General features: G+C 43.4%; 1 protein-coding gene across 16 annotated transcripts in view; it reads right to left on the reverse strand.

Annotated features, from left to right (window-relative positions):
- Positions 1 to 19,181, reverse strand: part of Aak1 (AP2 associated kinase 1) — a 145,114-nt gene that overhangs the window by 55,534 nt on the left and 70,399 nt on the right. For all 16 annotated transcript variants that reach the window (XR_015047600.1, XR_015047601.1, XR_015047598.1 and 13 more), the window contains 3 exons: positions 9,051 to 9,159; positions 7,507 to 7,649; positions 111 to 232 (listed from right to left, as the gene is read on the reverse strand). Coding sequence is in view for 12 of the 16 variants with exons in the window: in XM_085840387.1 (XP_085696513.1) it covers positions 111 to 232; positions 7,507 to 7,649; positions 9,051 to 9,159 (374 nt within the window). In the remaining 4 variants the exon portion in view is untranslated. The remainder of the gene's footprint in view (positions 1 to 110; positions 233 to 7,506; positions 7,650 to 9,050; positions 9,160 to 19,181) is intronic.

Here is a 19,181-nt window from a genome sequence, read left to right on the forward strand (position 1 = left end):
AGGGTAACTGGCCTGCACTGTTTTCTTCTCACACTGTTTCACCTATAAACTAAAAGAAAGTGTGCTTATCTGACAAAGGAGAAAACTCCAGGAAAGGAGAAAAGGCTTACTTCTTAATCTCATCTTCTACTGCATTGACTCCCTCGGCCTGTGGATTCTGGAATTTGTTGGTGGCACTTCCAAAGTCACACAAGACATAGTGGCCTCGGTCATGCAAGAGGATATTTTCAACCTGAAAAACATTCCCAAACCACCCAATCCAAGATGCCACTTAGTAATGGGAAAAGCTAGTTTCACAGTCACATAATAAAAGGTTTCATTTTTACAGTCTTACTGGTGTGCACAGAGAAGTTATTCTTCAGCTTGTATCTTAACAGAACTTACCCCAATTGAAGAAAAAGACACTTGAAGGAACAGGGTAAAACACGGTCAGAGAGTCAGACAGGGAACTGCACTGCTGGAAAGGCAAGGCCCCATTTTCATGGCCAGCCAGCTATAGCCATCGCATCTCTCACCTCTGTAGTGGCAGTGACCATACTTTCAAACTCTTGCCCTACTCTCAGGTTAGCAGCTCTCCAAGATCCCCGCCTCTTATCCAAAGAGCAAACAATCAAGTGCCGTTTAGTCTTCAGTATAAATGTCACCTTCTTTTTGGAAGCCCCTCTAGGAGCAACTTAGAAAAATATCATTTCCCCATTTCCCTTTGGTGTTTCATTTTCCATGCTATAAACGACTGAACTGGTAAGTAGGTGTAGTAATGTCTGTATTACATTGGGTTACAACGCTCAGAATGGATGTTTGTTACACTAGTTACTTTTCCAAGTGACAACTGTCTGGTGATGAGTGAGCAGTTTCCCCATTAGAATCTTAATTGAGGGTTTGATTTTTTAAAAACTTTTAAATAAAGGCAATCTTCAGGCACTAAGTAAGTTAAGAGTTTTAACTTAGTAGGGATTTTAAGTACCAAGACCTAGAGAAACCCTTAGGACAGTACAGAGAACTCCAAAACAATGGGCACAGGCAGGAGAGGTGGTTCTGTAGTTAGGAGCACTCGCTGCTCTCAGTAGGCACCAAGCACACACACATTGAACAGACACGCAGACAATACACATAATAAAAAAAAGTCCCGGTTTGCATGACAATTAAAAAAAAAAAAGACCCTTGCTAGGCCCTGAAGATGCAGTTCCTACGGTCCTTCTCTTCAACCCTTCCCCACAGACCAACCCCCTTGGAAAACAAAGAGACGGAAGAGACGGAGACCATAAGCTCCTTAAAGACAACCATCTCTCTCTCACACCCGGAGTCTTCTCCTCTCAACCCCACTAGATTTTTGGTACAGAAAATGTCGAGAGTAAAAAAAAAGGGCATACTTCACAATCTATTGTTCACACACACGGGCACACATTCAAGGACCATTCATGGTCAAGCCCCCAAGTCCCTACTGGTTCTTTAAAAATATCTGAGTAGAATCCTTTTATTCCTATTGTCTTATCTAAATTTTTCTCTTAATTCTTCTAAAAACTGAATTAAGCATATTTTAGTCTATATTTGCTAATTCTGATTATTAAAAATCTTGATTCTGCAGATTATTGCTCCCTACTGAATTTCATGTCTGATGTTACTGTGATGAGTTTTAATGTTTTTAAGTCGTGTCCTTTTGACCTTCGCCTGTAGGAAGTCTAAGTCTGTTGCTCTGCTGGAGAGGATCACAGGGTGCTAGCTGCTTTCCACCTGCATTCCTTACGGAGGGGTGGGAGAGATGGCCATGAACCTGAGCAGACAGGTTCTTACGAAGAATTCTTCACTGCAGAATTATGAATGACTGGGACAGATTTGTACCCTGAGACAAGGCTAAGGCAGACAAATACTTCTATTATTAACATTTAAAAAGCTCATCATTTTAATCTATTCACACAAAGGTATACTAAGTATAAACTCACTTTAAGAATCCAAAATAAGGGGTTGAGGATTTAGCTTAATAGTAGAGTTCTTGCCTAGCAAGCAAAAGGCTTGGGGTTGGTCCTTATCTCCAGGAAAAAAAATCCCAACAAAGTAACCCTAATATTTTCAGTCTAATCTAGAAGACATATAAATAACAGGTCACATTTAATAAGCAATAGCTATTGCCAGTATTACTTTCCTGAGCACAGTACATGGGTTAATATTCCCATCTTAGAGCTGGAGAAAGTAAGGCTCAGGGTAATTCAGTCAATACTGTAACATGGCTAGTGAGCAATAGAACTTGAGTGAACCTAAGCAATCTACCCTAAGAAAAGACACACAACTAACTATACTGCTGCCATGGCAGGAAGGTCAGAAGCAAATCACTCAAGACCCTATGCCCACCTTCAACTCTGAGCTGTGGTATGGGCTTGGGGACATGGGACTGGGCTTCTGGGCAGACTTTCTTAACTCTTTATATTCAGAAATGCCCCTAAATGGAATCTAGTCAACACTAAGTCAGCTGTCGTTTTGGCCAGGTATGTTTGTTCACAGTTGCCTATTCTTCCTTGTATTAGCTCTCTTCTCCAGTGCTCACTCTCCATTAGCCAAGTCAGGCATTCTTGAAAACTTTGCTGGTAAAGCCTTCTGTGACTACCTAGCAAACCTATGTATAACTTCCTGTGCACAGGAGAGGGTTGGAGAGGCCTTCAGGCCAAACCTAGGCACGCCCTCAGGTTACTTACTCTGCAGTCTACATGTTGCAGATGAACAAAGTGTCCATCAGAAGGTTCCCTGATTTGAAAGCTTGGTCCTCAGCTGGTACATCCAATTACTTCAGGTGACTGGACCATGATAGTGTTGATTTCATTAGTGAACTTATTTATACTTGAGCTTTTGGGAGGTGGGTCACTAGATATATGCCCCTAAAGGTTCTATGTGGCCCCGGTCCCCTCCTGTTTCATTCTGTTTCCTATGCATGCACCTACCATGCATAGAATGTCAATTCTGCCTCACCTCAGGCCCAAAGCAATGGACCCAAAACTCCTAGCTGCAAACCAAAATAACTTTTCTTCCTTTCATTTCTATTACGTACTTGTCACAGTCATGAAATCTGGCTAACACAATATGGCTTTCTCCACTGGAAGAGTTGAGCAATTCAGTAAAGACTCTATGGCTAACATGCCTAAAACATCCGTATCTGCCCTTCTGTTGGCAAAGTTCGCCAATGTTTGACCTGGCTGATGACTCAGAACTTTACCATGGATTTGTAGCTAACTGCGGACACATTTGTGCTTTCCTTCCCTAGTACAGCACTTCCCTTTCAGTCATGGTGGTGGAGTAACCTATGAATCCTTCATCAGTACTGGACCTCCAGCAGGCATCCCTAACATCTGGGAAATCCTTTACTCAGGATTGGTTAGAGCTGCTTCTCCCCCTGGCCTCATGGACTTTAGAGGACTTATGTCAAATCATGCTTCTCCACGGTTATATGTCCTCTCCCTTTGCAAGTCAGACTCTGTACTTCTAATATGGAATAAACCTCTATCTAAAAACAGAAAAGCGAATGCATAATGAACAGCGGTAACTACTACATGAAAAGTCACTACCAGAGAAAGAGTTAGCAGAATAAGGTGAGGCAGAGTTAGCAGAGTAAGGTGAGGCACACCGGGGCCTGACATGAATGGCAGTCTATTCCAGCTACTTTATCCATGTGAGGTAGGCTCAGAACCTCTGAAGAGGAAATTGCTTGCTGGCACACTACGTTCCCCACACCTTCTCAGAGTGTCCTGTGAAAACCTCCAGGCCAGCCTAGCCACTGTTAGCTACTCTCTGTCATCATCACCACCAAAGCACTCAATGATGACGCTGGACTCGGGGTGAAGACTTCAAGAGTATTTCTGATACTCCATCTTACTTAAATCTGCAAGTCTTCTTTTTTCTTATCTGTGAAGTGGGGCTGATAACATTTCCATCACTGTCACAATGAAGCAAATAAGGGACTATGTGTCAAAATAAACTGTAAGTTCCCTGACAAATATATTACTGCCATTCATATATGAGAGAAACATGATTGAATTCCTACAATATGTCAAGTATTCTTCTAAGTCTAGGGATAAGGCTGTAGAAAAACAAAATTCAGTCTCTTATGGAATTTAAAGTCCAAGTAGGCATGAGAAAATAATCATAGTTGTCTGATATTAAAAATGCTATGAAAAAAAATCCCAGGGGTTAAATATAGGTAAACTGAAAAGGAATGCCACTTCAAATGCAAGGCCTCTCAAATGAGAAGATGGGAAGGACAAGCAGCAGCCGTGGGCTATTCAGGAACAGAGCATTCTGAGCAGGAAGCAGAAGCCAGGCACTGAGATGGGTATGTGTGATCGAGGCACTGAGATAGGTGTGTGTGTGCAGGCCCAATGCATGGGAGCAAGCCAGCAGCCGGGCCAGCGCAGTGCTAAACTGGATATGGAACAGGAGTATTATAAGACAATGCTGTCACTGCTGGGGAGATAAGATATGCATGGCTTTGGAAGAGGTAATGAATTTAAAAGTTAAAAGTAGACACAGGAATGAAGTACTGAGGCACGAGTGTTAAATTACTGCCAGTATTGGACTCAATACCACCTGCCAGGCAATCGATATCTCATGTACTTTCACTTACAGTGACCCATGTAATCCTTATTAAGCGTTGTTGTCCCCCTTAACAGATGGAAAAAGACAGGGCAGACAAGTACTCAGTTTACTTGGAGTCAGGCTGGCAGAACAGAATTTAGCATCAGGCTGCCTGACTTCTGAGACCCTCCTCCCTGCCATGTGTGGACCATGCAGTTAATGAGCATGGGCAGTTCAGATGGGTAAGAGAAAAAGAAGGGAGCAGAGGGCAGACAAAGGGAGACTGAGGAAGGGTACTGAGGAGGCATTTAGAATTTGTAAGTTTGGGAGCTCAAGAAAGCAACTAGTTGGGAAAGTCAGCTTTGCAGATGAGGAGAAAGAATAAAAGAAAGTAGACAATGAGGGCAGGGCATGAGGGACCAGGAGTAGGTCCAAGAAAGGGCACATGGCAATGGACAGGGGGAAGTGGGAGAAAACAAACTGAGATTGGCAAGGGAGAGAACACGCTGGATTCACACACCTCTGAGCACTGGCAGAGAATGACAACAGCCACACTGCTTGGGAAAACCCCGAGGAACCAAGCCTGTAACTGGCTGCATTTGTCTTAGTCACTGTTTTGTTGCTGTGACCAAAGCTTCTGACAGAAAGAATTTATGGGAGAAAAGACTTGTTTTGGTTCACTGTTTCAGGGCATTTCCAACTGTCCCAGAGGGCGAGGCATGGGAGCATGCATTATACCACAGTGAACTGACTAGCAAGCAGAGAAAGGCTGAAACCAGGGAGCAGGCTGTAACTGTTAAAACGCCCACCTCGCCGGGCGTGGTGGCGCATGCCTTTAATCCCAGCACTCTGGAGGCAGAGGCAGGTGGATTTCTGAGTTCGAGGCCAGCCTGGTCTACAAAGTGAGTTCCAGGACAGCCAGGGCTATCAGAGAAACCCTGTCTCGAAAAACCAAAAAAACAAAAACAAAAACAAACAAACAAACAAACAAAAAAACCCACCTCTAGGGATCTCCCTATGTCAGTGAGGGCCTACCTCCTAAAGGCTCTACCAGTTGGGCAAAGGCATTCAGAACAGGAACCCATGGGGACACATCAGGGACAAACCATTACACCACTGCTTACTGTTGCTCAGTACTTCAGTTCTCTGGGGTTTAGCGCTGCCCACCTTATTTCCCAGCCTAATAGCTTAAGAGCTTTATTAAAGCCGTCACTCCCAAATTCTGCACAGAACCTTTGCTAAGGGGCCTGGAAAGCTACTTCTCACTGGCCTCTCTTCACCTCAACACAACACCAAAGAGCTTGGCTCCAGGCATTTCAGAGACTGTAATACCTTTGAGAAATGGAGAGGGTTAGAAAAACACCTTCAGACCTGTGTTTTAAAACTTAGGATAAGAGCCCTTACCCTGCCACTCCATGAGATCATAGTCTCTTTTGTGACAAAAGAGGTGACATCTGTGATTTTTCAACCTTAATACATTTGTTCATCCTGAACTCTTTCTTCCCCTTTCTTAAGTGCATGGACTACTAGCACAAATCAATATAACAAAACAACTTTAACAGAGAGAAGCAGGAAAACAACCCCCACCTCTATTCTGATGGATAACTGGCTTAGCTACGGGGGTAGCAGCCATGCTCTCTCTGGCAAACAGTAAAGGTCCCAGATTTGCCCCCTGGTTTCAGTGATGACTTGTGTCTTTCCTCAAAGAAATAAAAATTAAAACTGAGAGGAAGTAATCGAAGCATCACAATAACATCCGAAGAGAACATTGCACAACACAGTGCTTCTATTGAGATTACTTTCAGGACATAAAGAGCCTAAGGACTAGGAACATTTTGAGTTCATGTCCTATACAGATCTGGAAAGAGAGGCCATACACCGGCTAGGCAGGCCAGGAGGGGCTTTCTTCAGTTTCACCTGTGAATAAACAGATCCCACTCAGGCTAGCCTAGGCCCATACAGTTCCATAACAGATATGGCTATCTATGTTCTGGAGAGGACAGATCCACAGCTCAGATAACCCGAGGAATAAGCTAAGGAGCTTGGGCAGGAAGGGCTGGAGAGGCCATGATACCTCAGAGGTCCAGGGAGGTCAGAGAACTGAAGGCATCAGCGGCTGCAAGGAGACAAGTACTAAAAAGTGTCCTTTGCATTTAGCAACAAGCATCAAGCAATTTCCCTACACTCTTACAGGTCAGTTGCCATAACCCACGTGATGGTGTAGAGGCAGAGAAATAGGAACTCTCACACAGAAGAGCTGGATTTAGATTCCAACACGACTGTTTGCTACGTCTAAGGACTTGGGGAAGACACACAAGCTTCTCCGCTGCTTAGTCTCCTTCCCGGTGAGATGCACTGGAGAATGGCTAAGACAGTATGTATAAAGTTCAGTATTTAGCACACAGTGGGGGCTCAATAAATGCCAAGTTCAACCCCAACCAATTCCAGGCTGCAAATGTTGTCATGTGACTTCAATATGAAGATATGGAACAAAGTGATGGTAATCAGAACAAATTATTTAAAATAATCAGTGAATTTTTCTAAATATGAAAGAGAGCTGAGGATATAACTCAGAAATATAATCCTTACCTAGCATGTGCAAGGCTCTGTGTACAATCCTTAGCATAACAACAGTAACTCTGTGTGTCTGTAAGCATCTTTATTTATAAGCTACTTAAATTAACATATTAATTTTCCAGACCATTAAAAATTTTAGAAATATAGTAATAAACATATGCGTTCAGGCATTTGAAAATTTAAAATTCTGGAGGCTAGCTGCTATCTGTATTGTGCTTTTTCTTTGTATTTTCTCTCCCCAACTTCAAGGTGAGTTTAGCATTAGGAACTATGTTGTCAACTTCTTTCCTGCCCTCTCAGTACATATTGCACCCCTGGGACATAGAGAAACACTCAGGGAACGCACACTCCATGAGGCGGTCAGTCTGTTACCTTCAGGTCCCGATGGATAATGGGAGTTTTGCACTGATGCAGGCGGGCCACAGCCTCACAGGTGTCGCAGAATATCTGCAGCACTTCATTCTCTGTAAAGCCTGTCTGGAGACGCTGGTTCATCAGGTTTACCACCTGGCCTCCTGAGACAGTACAGAGCAAGGGGAAAGACATTAACGGGCAGACTTGTCACTTTGATCACGGCACTTACAGCTCTGCAGACAGAAGCTGATCACGGGCCAAGCCAGCACTAAACCCTGGGTTTCCAGTCTCTGCTTGGGATTTATTTTCTTACAACCCAATGGCTCCTCTGACACATCAAAACCAAATTATTTTGATAAGCACACAAATGTGAGCTGCCCTCATTGTATTCTCAAGATCAAAAGCAGAACTGACATCATGGTCAGGTACTGCTGCCTGGTAGCCATGTCCCCACAGAACAGGAGATGAGACCATAGCCATGTATTTTGGCAAGAATTAGACAGCACAACAGATCCAGGGAGTGGTGCCATCTCCACTTTGAAGTCTGTAACTCTGGGGGAGTTTGGTCTCTCTTGCTTGGCCTATGAAATGCTATAGCAACATTTTTCTCTCTGAGAACAAAAGACTGGTGACAAATCTTACAAAATTATCCAGATCCAAGACCTCCTACTACTCAACATCTAAAAAGTCCTATGAAAAAGGGGAATGGTCAAAAGAGAATAAATTGTGAAGTTCAAATTTGGGGGCATTTTACAAAATCAGATCAATAGTCAACAAAGGTCAAAATTATTTGTTAACATCACATCTACCGGATAAGAAACAATTTCTGAACAATATCTTTAAAATCAGAAAATGTTACTGGAACTAAGGACAATTACAAAACAGGGCACCAAACAGTAAGGCAATGAATTGACCCAAGCTTATAACATCAGCTGCTTAAGCCAAAGAGCCAATTCTCCAAGCAATGGGTGCATGGGATAGCAGCTCCCAACACATCTGTGCTACAGTCTGGATTTCTCAGGGAAAATGGATGAAACTTCAAGCTTTCATGGATTTACAGTTGAAAGCAGCAGACCCTCAATGTAGCTTTACCAGGATTCCAGCTCTGGAGCCAGATGAGAGTCGCTTCTACAGACAGAGAGGATTCTTTCACTCCATCCCAGGAGAGCAGTGCGTGAGTACAGTGTGAGAAGCAGGAAAGCTGCCATCTTTGTGAGATAAGCACTGGGCTTTTACTGCATGCCTTCACTGTCTGTTAAACCCTCAGTAAAGAACACTCTTTCTCATTTTCATGTGATCTCATCTATACTCACAGAGAAGTTTTTCTACACCTATGGCGACAGGGCCTGGAATTACCTAGTGCTTGCTCTCAGTTCATTGGACCTGTACCATAGACCTAGTAGTCATGATCATAACCAAGAGCAGCATGGCCTGCATTTGCTTTCCCATCTGAGAAAGTGGAGCATTTTCTTCAGAGTGCAACGGACAGTATGCGACATGATCCCCATGTCCTCGACCAGTAAACTGCCAGCAGCAAGAGCTTCGGGAGGGTCAGCACACACCTCTGCAGAAGTCCATGAGAATGAGAACTTCCCATACGTCGCCGCTGCTCACATTGTTGATACTAGAATCAATGTAGCCCACAATGTTCTTGTGCCCTGATAGGTCCCTCTGTGAACAAGAGTGGAGAAGTACATTGTTAGTTACAGACACATGAGGGGCAGAATTAGCAGTTGTTTCAGTATCACAGACAATTTAAATACACAAAGACAACACCAACAGCGTGGGAAAGGGGCAGTGAGTTTCCAGTGGTCTTTGAGAAGCCTCGTGGGATCTCCAATAGCAACTCCACTGTCCTGCTGAATCCCCAATTCTCCTGACCCAGGAGAGAATGAATCACATGGAACACCCACCTGCTCACTGTCTCAGTGCTCCACCCAAACCAGAGCACAGACCCTAAAACATCCAGAAATACTATAGAGGAGGAAAACCACAACTTAAACAGGGAAATTGTTAATAAAGAAAAAGAAAAGAAATTCATGTTTTTCCTGTTTATGGGGGCAAAAGTGAATTCAGCTTGAGTTTTTACTTTCTTTCTCTTTGTGTGTGTGTGTGTGTGTGTGTGTGTGTGTGTGTGTGTGTGTGTGTGAGGACAGGGGTAGAGAAAGATTTACTACCTGCGGCATTTAACAGTTCTTTCCAAAGCAGTGTCTTCCCTGAACAAAGGAATCATGAGGGTTTTAGTTAGGTAACCTGCACAAATTTATAAAGGAAAGCAGACACAATTCTGAACATGCTCCAACTTGACTTTTAACAGTTTCTCTTTAAAAAATATATGAAAAAAAAAAATCCTGCCTTGCAAGCTTTGACGAGTACAATAGCATTTAGACCCAGCATTTCAGTCATACTTAAGCATTCCCAGATGGCCGGCTGGCTGGAAGATGCAACATCAGCTGAATTGCTTCTCAGCATTCGGCTGCTGCTCATGGGATTTAATCCTTCCCATGGGTGCTCCTGAGCACCACCTAGGCACTGGAAATCACCTCACACTTTGACCCACAGAGTGGATAGCTATGGTGATGGTTGTAAACCCAAGGTTATTAAGAAGGGTCCCCGAAGGTTGGGGAAAGAAAACATGAGAACTGGACATTATGGCTTTTATACAGATGCAAGGTAAAAATAAAGATTTGTGAATTAACTATACCATTTTACTTTTGTTTTAAAGACTTAGGGGAGGGTCCTAAGGGTCTGTGTTTGACTTAAGCATAGGATCTCGACTGGTCTAGTGGGGCAGTGGGGCAGTCTGGAGAGCTGCCCCAGCTTCTCAAAGTCCATGGAAAAGCTGTTCTTTTGTTTGTTTGTTTGTTTGTTTGTTTGTTTGTTTGTTTGTTTTTTCTGAGACAGGGTTTCTCTGTATAGCCCTGGCTGTCCTGGAACTCACTCTGTAGACCAGGCTGGTCTTGAACTCAGAAATCCGCCTGCCTCTGTCTCCCAAGTGCTGGGATCAAAGGCGTGTGCCACCACGCCCGGATGGAAAAGCTGTTCTTGACTACACAAAGTGCACATTCCAGTGCTCAAAATGACAAAGTTACTCCAGGAAGCAGCCTCAAGTATCAATCACGTAAACAGCGGAACCCTCAGCATCAACAGTAAAGCTCACTATGCCCCATCTGCACAGTGGATCAGAAAGTACCACTGACACAGAATAGCAGCCCCCAAGAGAGACGGACAATCATAGGAACATGCCCACAGCAAACTTCTGGAGACCTGTGTGAGAAGAATTTTAGAGAAAAGATGGCATGGGATAAAAAAGATTAAGTTGAGCAGTGTCTGTGGATTACTCTCTCAGAACATCTATGTAAGAAAGGAGCTGCCCCAAAGGAAGAATTGCCAGGAATTGTGGAAACCACACTGGAGAGTGAGAGCTATAAGCTACAGAAGCCAAGCTGGTGGGACCATCCTCCAGGTCAGAGGGAGGAGCTAGGATTACAGCACTGGTGGTTCTCAACCTTCCTAATGCTGCGACCCTTTTATTCAGTTCGTGTTGTGGTGACCTGCAAGCATAACATTTTCATTGCTGCTTTGTTAGTTATGAATTGTAATGTGAATATCTGTATTTTCTGATGGTCTTGGGCACCTATGAAAGGGTCATTTGACTCCCAAAGTGGTCATGACCCACATACTGAGAACCACTGTGCTAGGCAGTGGATCCATCACAGAGTGATTCATTTTTCTGCAACCGGTTGGGGAGGGCAAAAGCGGTTATTGCACATTGCAGTAAGGATAAAGGAAAGGGGAACTCAAGTGGATTCCAACCTATGGTTTTGCTTTTGGCATCTTCAAAGTCATCTTTAAAACAGGACAAGAAAGAAACAATGAGGTGAAAGCCTCAGTGCGCCTGCCTCAGGCCACAGGTCAGAATGACACAGGTCAAAGACACTCCAGAGCACATGCATTAGGACACAGAAAGCATTTCAGACCCTATCCTTCCCGCTACTTTTCAATCTTGTTATGGAACCTTTCTAGAACTCATTTCTAGTTACAAAGCCCCCAAAGTAGGAAGAACTGCAGAGAAACCTTTTTTAAAAAATATGTGTGTGTGTGTGTGTGTGTGTGTGTGTCTATGTGTGGGTATGTGCATGTGATCATGCATGCCTGAGGGGCCAGAAGACCATCTTTAATAGATTAGAGTTTCTTAAAGTTGAACGAAGGCTGTTCCAATACCTGGGAGACGTTTATTTTACTTTGGGAAGGGTTTCTGCTGTGGATCTGTTTTACTCTTCCTCTCACCTGTTCACGATCACACCTCCTTTCTACCTCTTCCAGGAAATCTGATCACAGGCAAACAAACACTACAACTCTAGTCAGGCAGTGAAGGAAACTGGGCAGGCCTTCAGGTCTGGAGAGCTTGTTGAGCTTCTGCTATTTAAGAAGTCCAAGATCCTTTTCTCTTTCCTACAACTGCATTTATTCCCTCTTTTACACTCCTTAGCTTTTACTGCCAACTTGGCACAAACTCGGGTTACCCAGGAAGAAGAAGCCTCAACAGAAGAACGGCTTCTATCAGGTTGGACTGTGGGAATGTCTATTGGGCACTTTCTTGGATTGCTTGATGGAAGAGAGGTGTGGGTGCTGTGGGCAGCACCATTCCTAGACAGGTAGGCCTGGGGTGCATAGAAAGCTAGCTGAATGTAAGTTTAGAAGGAAGCCGATAAGCAGCAGTCCTCTACGGGCTCTGCTTCAGTTCCCACCTCCAGGTTCCTGCTCTGACGTCTTCTCTATGTATTGTGACCAAATAGTGTAAGATGAAATAAATTCTTTATTCCCCAAGTTGCTTTTGGTCATTGTTTTATAGAGTAACAGAAAATCAAACTATGACACTTTTTATTCAATTAATCTTGTACTTACTGAATAGACCTTTAAAAATGTTACCTACAGTCCTATTCCAGAGCACTGCACCTCAGATTTTAATAGAACTACGGATCACTGAGGGATCCCACTCCCCTGTAAAGCAGACTCTGACCTGGTAGCCTTGGGCTATACTGCTGCTCAGTGACAGTGACCTTAGCAGCACTCTAAGAGTGGTTGGTCCACAAATGCTGGCTGCTCAGAAGACTGCTGCCAGTCCACAAGGAAATAAACAGCCAGTTCATCAATCAAATCTAAGCCAGTTTCCATCCTAACCTTTGAAGGGGCAGCTCATCAATTCACCTTGTGGTACAAGACTCCATGAGCAGCAACTGTACATCAACTACTTCTTCCTCACGAGTCAAGGCCAGGCAAGATAACGGTCTCTTCAGACGTGGGTAATGGGACAGTCTCACTTTCTTTGACATACTTTTAAGGCCACTTTGAATGTCCCTTCATTTATAGCTGTGTTGCTTTATTGTGACTTGCTTCATTTGTTGTTTTGAAGAGGGATGCCCTCGGGGGTGAATGGAGTGCTAGAGGTCTAGTCTGATCCATGAGCAGTAAGTCAGCACTGTCAGCCTCTGCACCACCATTAACAGAGTTGAAAACTACATTCTCTTTCTTTCATCAGCCACATCACGCTACACATACACTCTGAGTTAACTGACCTTCGAAATACTTAAGGCTTTCTACTCACACTGCTTGTAATCTTTGCCTTCACTGAACCATGCTGGTAAAGTTAGTTAAAATTAACTAAGAGCCACATTATGACTTCACTCTTATCCCTAACATTAGAGCCAACCCATTGTCTCAGTTGTAAAGATTGTTCTGACACCCAAGGCAGCTGTTCTATCTTCCAATGGAAACATAACTGACAAGCAAGCCTTGTTACTTTAAATAAGTTACTATTGTTAATTATAAAAGAACAACGTAAAATTAATGGTAAGCATAACAACAGCCAACTTAACTTGCTTTTTCTCAGACTTATTTTTCTTGGGAATGGTGTAAAATGGCTCCTTCCATAGCACCATGAGATCTCGAAGATGAAGAGATATGTAATTAGACTTCCAACTGCTTTTGCTGGCCAGGAGAAACCCCTTCCCCCAGAGCTCCCCTACATGAAAGTTAGCATCTTGATGGAGGTTCTACCACAGATGACAAGTCATGTTGATTTTTAAAAATGTATAAAGTACTAAAGTCAACCTTATATTTAATGATAAAGGACTGAATGCTTCCTTTTAAGATTGGGAACAAAGCAAGGATGAATGTCTCATTCTTACTCAATGGAATATTACAAGTTCCAGACGGCAAGAAAGAAAGCCATCTCTCATTGCAAGTTTGGCAAACTGACAGGATATAGTATAAAAATTAGCTGTATATCTAAATACTAAATACTAAACATGTGGATTTTTTTAAAAAAAATCTGAAACTAGTGTTAGGGGCTGTAATTTAGAGGTATAACACGCAGGGTAAGGCCTAGTACTAGAAAAGATATGCAAAATCATTTAAAATGACTAAAAACAAATTAATTGGTAGTAAAAGATCTCACAGATGTAAATGGATGGAGATGCAAACCATGTTGATTTTCTTTTCTGTCCCTGCTTGCTCTGGCCTCACCCTGGCCCTGCTCCGGCCATATTTATTTCAAATATGTGTGTACTCTGTCACTGTCTTCAGCCACAGCAGAAGACGGTATCAGATCCCCATTACAGATGGTTGTGAGCCACCATGTGGTTGCTGGGAATTGAAGTCAGGACCTCTGGAAGGGCAGTCGGTACCCTTAACTGCTGAGCCATCTTTCCAGCCCCGACCATGTTCATTTATAAGAAGATGCCACACAGAAAAGATGTCAATGTTCCCCAAATAGAAATACAGGCTTAATATTCTTCCTATCAGAATTCTAGATTATTCCAAAATGTATACTGTTGTGTTGTGAACTGAATGTGAGATACCCCCACAGGCTTGCTTACATGTTTGAATAGTCAGTCCCCACCTGGTGCTGCTACTTTGTAAGGTGTGTCTCTGCCACAGAAAGGGGGTCACTAGGGATGGGCCCTGAAGTTTTAATGAACTAACCCTACTTTCTTTCTCTTTGCTTCCTGCCTGAAAACAGTGTGACCAGCTGTCTCATACTTCTGCCACTATGTCTTCCCTTCCAGGACAACTGTAACTCTTCTTAAACCATGAGCCAAAATCCTTCCTTAAGTTGCTTTTATTAAACATTTGTCACACTGGTGAGAAAAGAAACTAATATACTATAGACTAGAATATTTTAAAGCATTCTGAGGAAAATCTAGGAGAATCTTGTTTAATAGCAGGATGTGGTAGCATATACCTATAATACCAGAACTTGGTGGATGAAGGCAGGAGAATCAGGAGTTCAAGATTACACAATTAAGGTAACCCAAGGCTACAGCATGAAACTCTGTTGGTGGTGGTGGGTGCTATATAGCTACAGTACCCAAGACTAGAAGAAATAGGTGGAGAGATATGCATACAGTTGACAAGAGAACAAAGAGAGATCTAGTAATGGATCCCCACAATTTAAGCTCCTGGGCAGGGGATGCTGGGGGTCAAACCCAGGGCCATGTACATGGAGACAAGTATGCTACTACTAGGCTACAATTCCAGTTCAAGTGACATTTCACAAGCAGGGAAGCAGGGGGTTCCTTTTCAAAACTGGTGCTAGAACAATTTGCCATTCATAAGCAAAAAGCTGAACTTCAACAAAAGCCTCAAGGCTTATATAAAAGTGAACTAAAGATGGTTCAAAGACAAGTGTAAAATTAAGATTTAAGAGGGAAAGAAAAAAAAACAGGAGAAAGTTTTCAGAATTAAGGTCTAAATAAAAAAAGCCTTCAATTTGACACCAGAAGTGCAATCCAGATGGAGAAGCTGTTGGGTGCTCACCTCCACAGAAGGAGGGGTGAGGGAGAAAGTGGGCTGGGGAGGCTGACCCAAAAGGAGGCCAAAGTACAGGAGCCCAGGGAATTCCACAACAGGAACAAGTTATTTCCAGAGAAAGAGAATTCCAGCTAGGAGTGAGTCATCATCAGTGTGGGGTCCATCCAGTCAGGATCCTAGGACAAGTCTTCAGAGTGTTCCAGCAGAAAACTAGCTACATCTACACATTTAAAATATGACTTGCTAAGTGCTTTAGTTAGGGTTTTACTGCTGTGAACAGACACCATGACCATAGCAACTCTTGTAAGGACAACATTTAATTGGGGCTGGCTTACAGTTTCAGAGGTTCAGTTCATTATCATCAAGGCAGGAACATGGTGGCATCTATGAAGACACGTTATAGGAAGAGCTGAGAGTTCTACATCTTCATCTGAAGGCTGCTAGAAGACTGGCTACCACGTGGTTAGGAGGAGGGTCTTAAAGTCATGCCCACAGTGACACACTTCCTTCGACAAGGCCACACCTCCAAATAGTGCCACTTCCTGGCCAAGCATATTCAAACTACCACACTAAGGGAAGAGAGCCTGTGATCACATTGCTGAAATGTATACAGAACACTGAGAGCAAAGGAGGAATAGATACAAGTCCTAAAGAGAATGGCCACAGGGGGAAGTGGCAGTCCTGACGGCCTAGCAGGAGATGCACCAGGAACAGATCCTTCTCACAGCAATGTGAAAACCAAAGTCATCACAGCCAACCTACTGCCAAAACTGACCAGCATTCCAATGACTGCCTGATGAGAATAAAGCTAATTCCTCAAAGGGGGTGCCTGCCCTGCAGGATGAAAACAGCCAAATCCTTATATTCCACAGGAACAGGCTGAGAAGTAAAAACCAAGAACTAAAGTGGTTTGGGAAGCACATTTGAAGAATCAACTACCATGATGACCTCCAGGATTCTGAGGTGGCACAGGAGGATGGTGCGGACCTGTCTGAGGTGTTCTTGTTACTAAGTTGACTTAGCTTTGTCATGTTAATGCATCACTGAACCAGAATATGATCCCATACAACTAAGCTCCTAATTAATTTGTTTTCAGGACCCATTAATTCTGAGTTTTCAGGCCTGTGCTCTTTGGTTTCTTAGCTAGCACAAAGCAAGCTCTCATGTTTCCAAATGGAAGGGAGAAGGGGAAAGAATGGGATTGCTTTTCTAACATAGGTAAAAAAATGGGAAGGGCATTCTAGGAAAAGATGGAGCAGCAGCAGAGATGAGAAGGTGAGGGACAGCTGAGCAAGCACGTGGGAAGGGATAGACAGAAAGGAGAAGAGAAGTGGAAGGAAGGAAGGAAGAAGTGAAGGAAAAGGAAGGGGGAGGGCAGAAATACCCAGGAACCTCCCACGTGCACTAGATGGGGCAGGCAGAGGACCTTAGCCCCATCGCAGACTGATCCCTGTGGTCTTGCGCCTTGAAGGTGGCTGGCTGGTTCGGCAGTATTTGGTCATTCCCAAATATGCTGCGTTTTAGGCTTTCACCTAACTTTTATTACTGCTTTTTACCAAAGTCTTAAAATCTGGAGCACTAAGGAATCACCTCTGGGTGATTCATGTGGCTCTGTCTCTGCTACCACCAAGCATCCATTTCATCCACTTAGTGAACTACTTTCTACGTGTTAAGCAGTGTGTCAAACTATTGTATTTCTTGTTTTAAATAACTCACACTGTGATGGCAGAACTGCTTAAAATTACCAGGTGAAGCAATATATTTGTATAAACAAAAGCTGTGGAAATACCAAAAATAACCGGGTACATATTTAAACGTTTCTATTGTACATTCTGTCGAGCAGAAGCAAAACCAACAAATAACAACTAAGAAGCCCTCCAGATGCCTCACTTTGCTCTGTCTATCACACCATGGCCAACCAATCTTCCTTCCTTCCTTCCTTTCTCATTTTACTTATTTTATATATGTGAATACACTGTAGTTGTCTTCAGACTCACCAGAAGAGGGCATCAGATCTCATTACAGATGGCTGTGAGCCACCATGTGGTTGCTGGGAATTGAACTCAGGACCTCCGGAAGAGCAGGCAGTGCTCTTAACTGCTGAGCCATCTCTCCAGCCCACAATCTTTCTTTTAAACCCAGTTACTGTTTTCTCAGTAACATACAATTTCATCATAAACACACCAGCATATACTTCTGAAACAGACTCTTTAATAATGGTAGAAATTTAAGTCTGCATAAATTAGTAAGTTTCCAAGGGTTTGTTTTATTTTAAATTATGTATCTGTGTAGCTCTGAGCTTGCTCGTGCAGGTGCTCTGAGAGGCCAGAGGCATTGGGTTCTCTGAGGCTAGTGTTATAATGGTAGTTCTGATATGGGTGCTAGGAATCTGTAGTGGCTGACTTTGTGTGTCATCTTAACACAAGCTGGAGCTATCTCAGAAAAAGGAGCTTCCCTTGAGGAAATACCTCCTCCATGAGATCCAGCTGTAAGGCATTTTTTCAATTAGTTATCAAGGAGGGAGGTCCTAGCCCATTGTGGGTGGTGCCATCCCTGGGCTGGTGGTCCTGGGTTCTATAAGAAAGCAAGCTAAGCACGCCAGGGCAAGCAAGCCAGTAAGTAACATCCCTCCATGGCCTCTGCATCAGCTCCTGCTTTCTGACCTGCTCGAGTTCCAGTCCTGACTTCCTTTGTCGATGAACAGCAATGTGGAAGTGTAAGCTGAATAAATCCTTTCCTCCCCAACTTGCTTCTTGGTCATGATGTTTTGTGCAGGAAAAGAAACCCTGACTAAGACAGAATCGAACTCTGGTCCTCTAGAAGAACAGTACAAGTTCTTAAGGGCTGAGCCATCTCTCCTAGTAAGTTTCTTTGTTTTTTTTTTTTTAATTAAGGAATAACTCTAATGTCACAAAGAATTATACCTACTCATGAACTTTTATACATGGAATCACAAAGTATTATGAAGTAATACTATAAACTATAAAAAGCATAAAGTTGTGTCAGGGCATGTTCACAGGATACAGGACTCAGGGGGTTGGAGACCAGACCACAGCAAAGGGCTGGCAACTGATAGAAGGCGGGAAAGAGAGAACAGCTCCCAGAGAATTGAGCTTTCCATACTAAATGTTTGTCCAAGGTCCCAAACGATTTTTCTGAGCTAAACTGCTCAGTTCCCCCAGTAAGTCCCTTTCCCCTTCAGTCTCCAGTTGAGGCAGGAATCAAGGCAGGAACAGAGCCTGGGATACCCTGGTTGTCGGTCCCACTTTGTGTAACATCTTGCTGTCAACTTAAGGAAGGTGTCAGCCAGTGACTTTCCTAGGCAGCACAGTATACCTGTGTTAAGCAGCCACATGGGGTAAGTCATGGGCTGGAGGGTCAAACCTACGACTATTATTGTGTTAAGTTGACACAGCAACAAATAAATGACTCTAGTGACTTATTACTATACTCACTTATCAGTGCACTGCCCCTCACTCATCAGAGAAGTCTCTTGAGGTGGATGGTAATTAGCACAGAAACCCACAACTGGGTTTCTGCAGAGAATAAGAGACTCTGGAGTGCTGACCCTAACTAGGATGCCTGTATCACACCTCTCCCCTTGAAGTTCAGGGATCTATGTGGGAGAGGGGCAGAAAGATTTTAAGAGCCAGACATCAAGGAAACAGTGTTTTTCCCAACAGGGCAAATGCACACATAAACTCCTATCAGCTATAAAATAGTGCACAAGACCTGCGAAAGCTCAAACAAGACAAAATTTCAGCATGAAGGAGGGGAGGTAGACGTGAAACCTACCCCTAGCTGAGGAACTATTGGTATTTGATTACTATGGGGGTGGGGGTGGGGTCAGTTCTCTTCAATGGTGAGTATATCTACCA

The sequence above is a fragment of the Mus caroli genome, unplaced genomic scaffold (genome assembly GCF_978045245.1).
Source record: "Mus caroli unplaced genomic scaffold, Mus_caroli_1 scaffold_7, whole genome shotgun sequence".
Taxonomy (NCBI): Eukaryota; Metazoa; Chordata; class Mammalia; order Rodentia; family Muridae; genus Mus; species Mus caroli.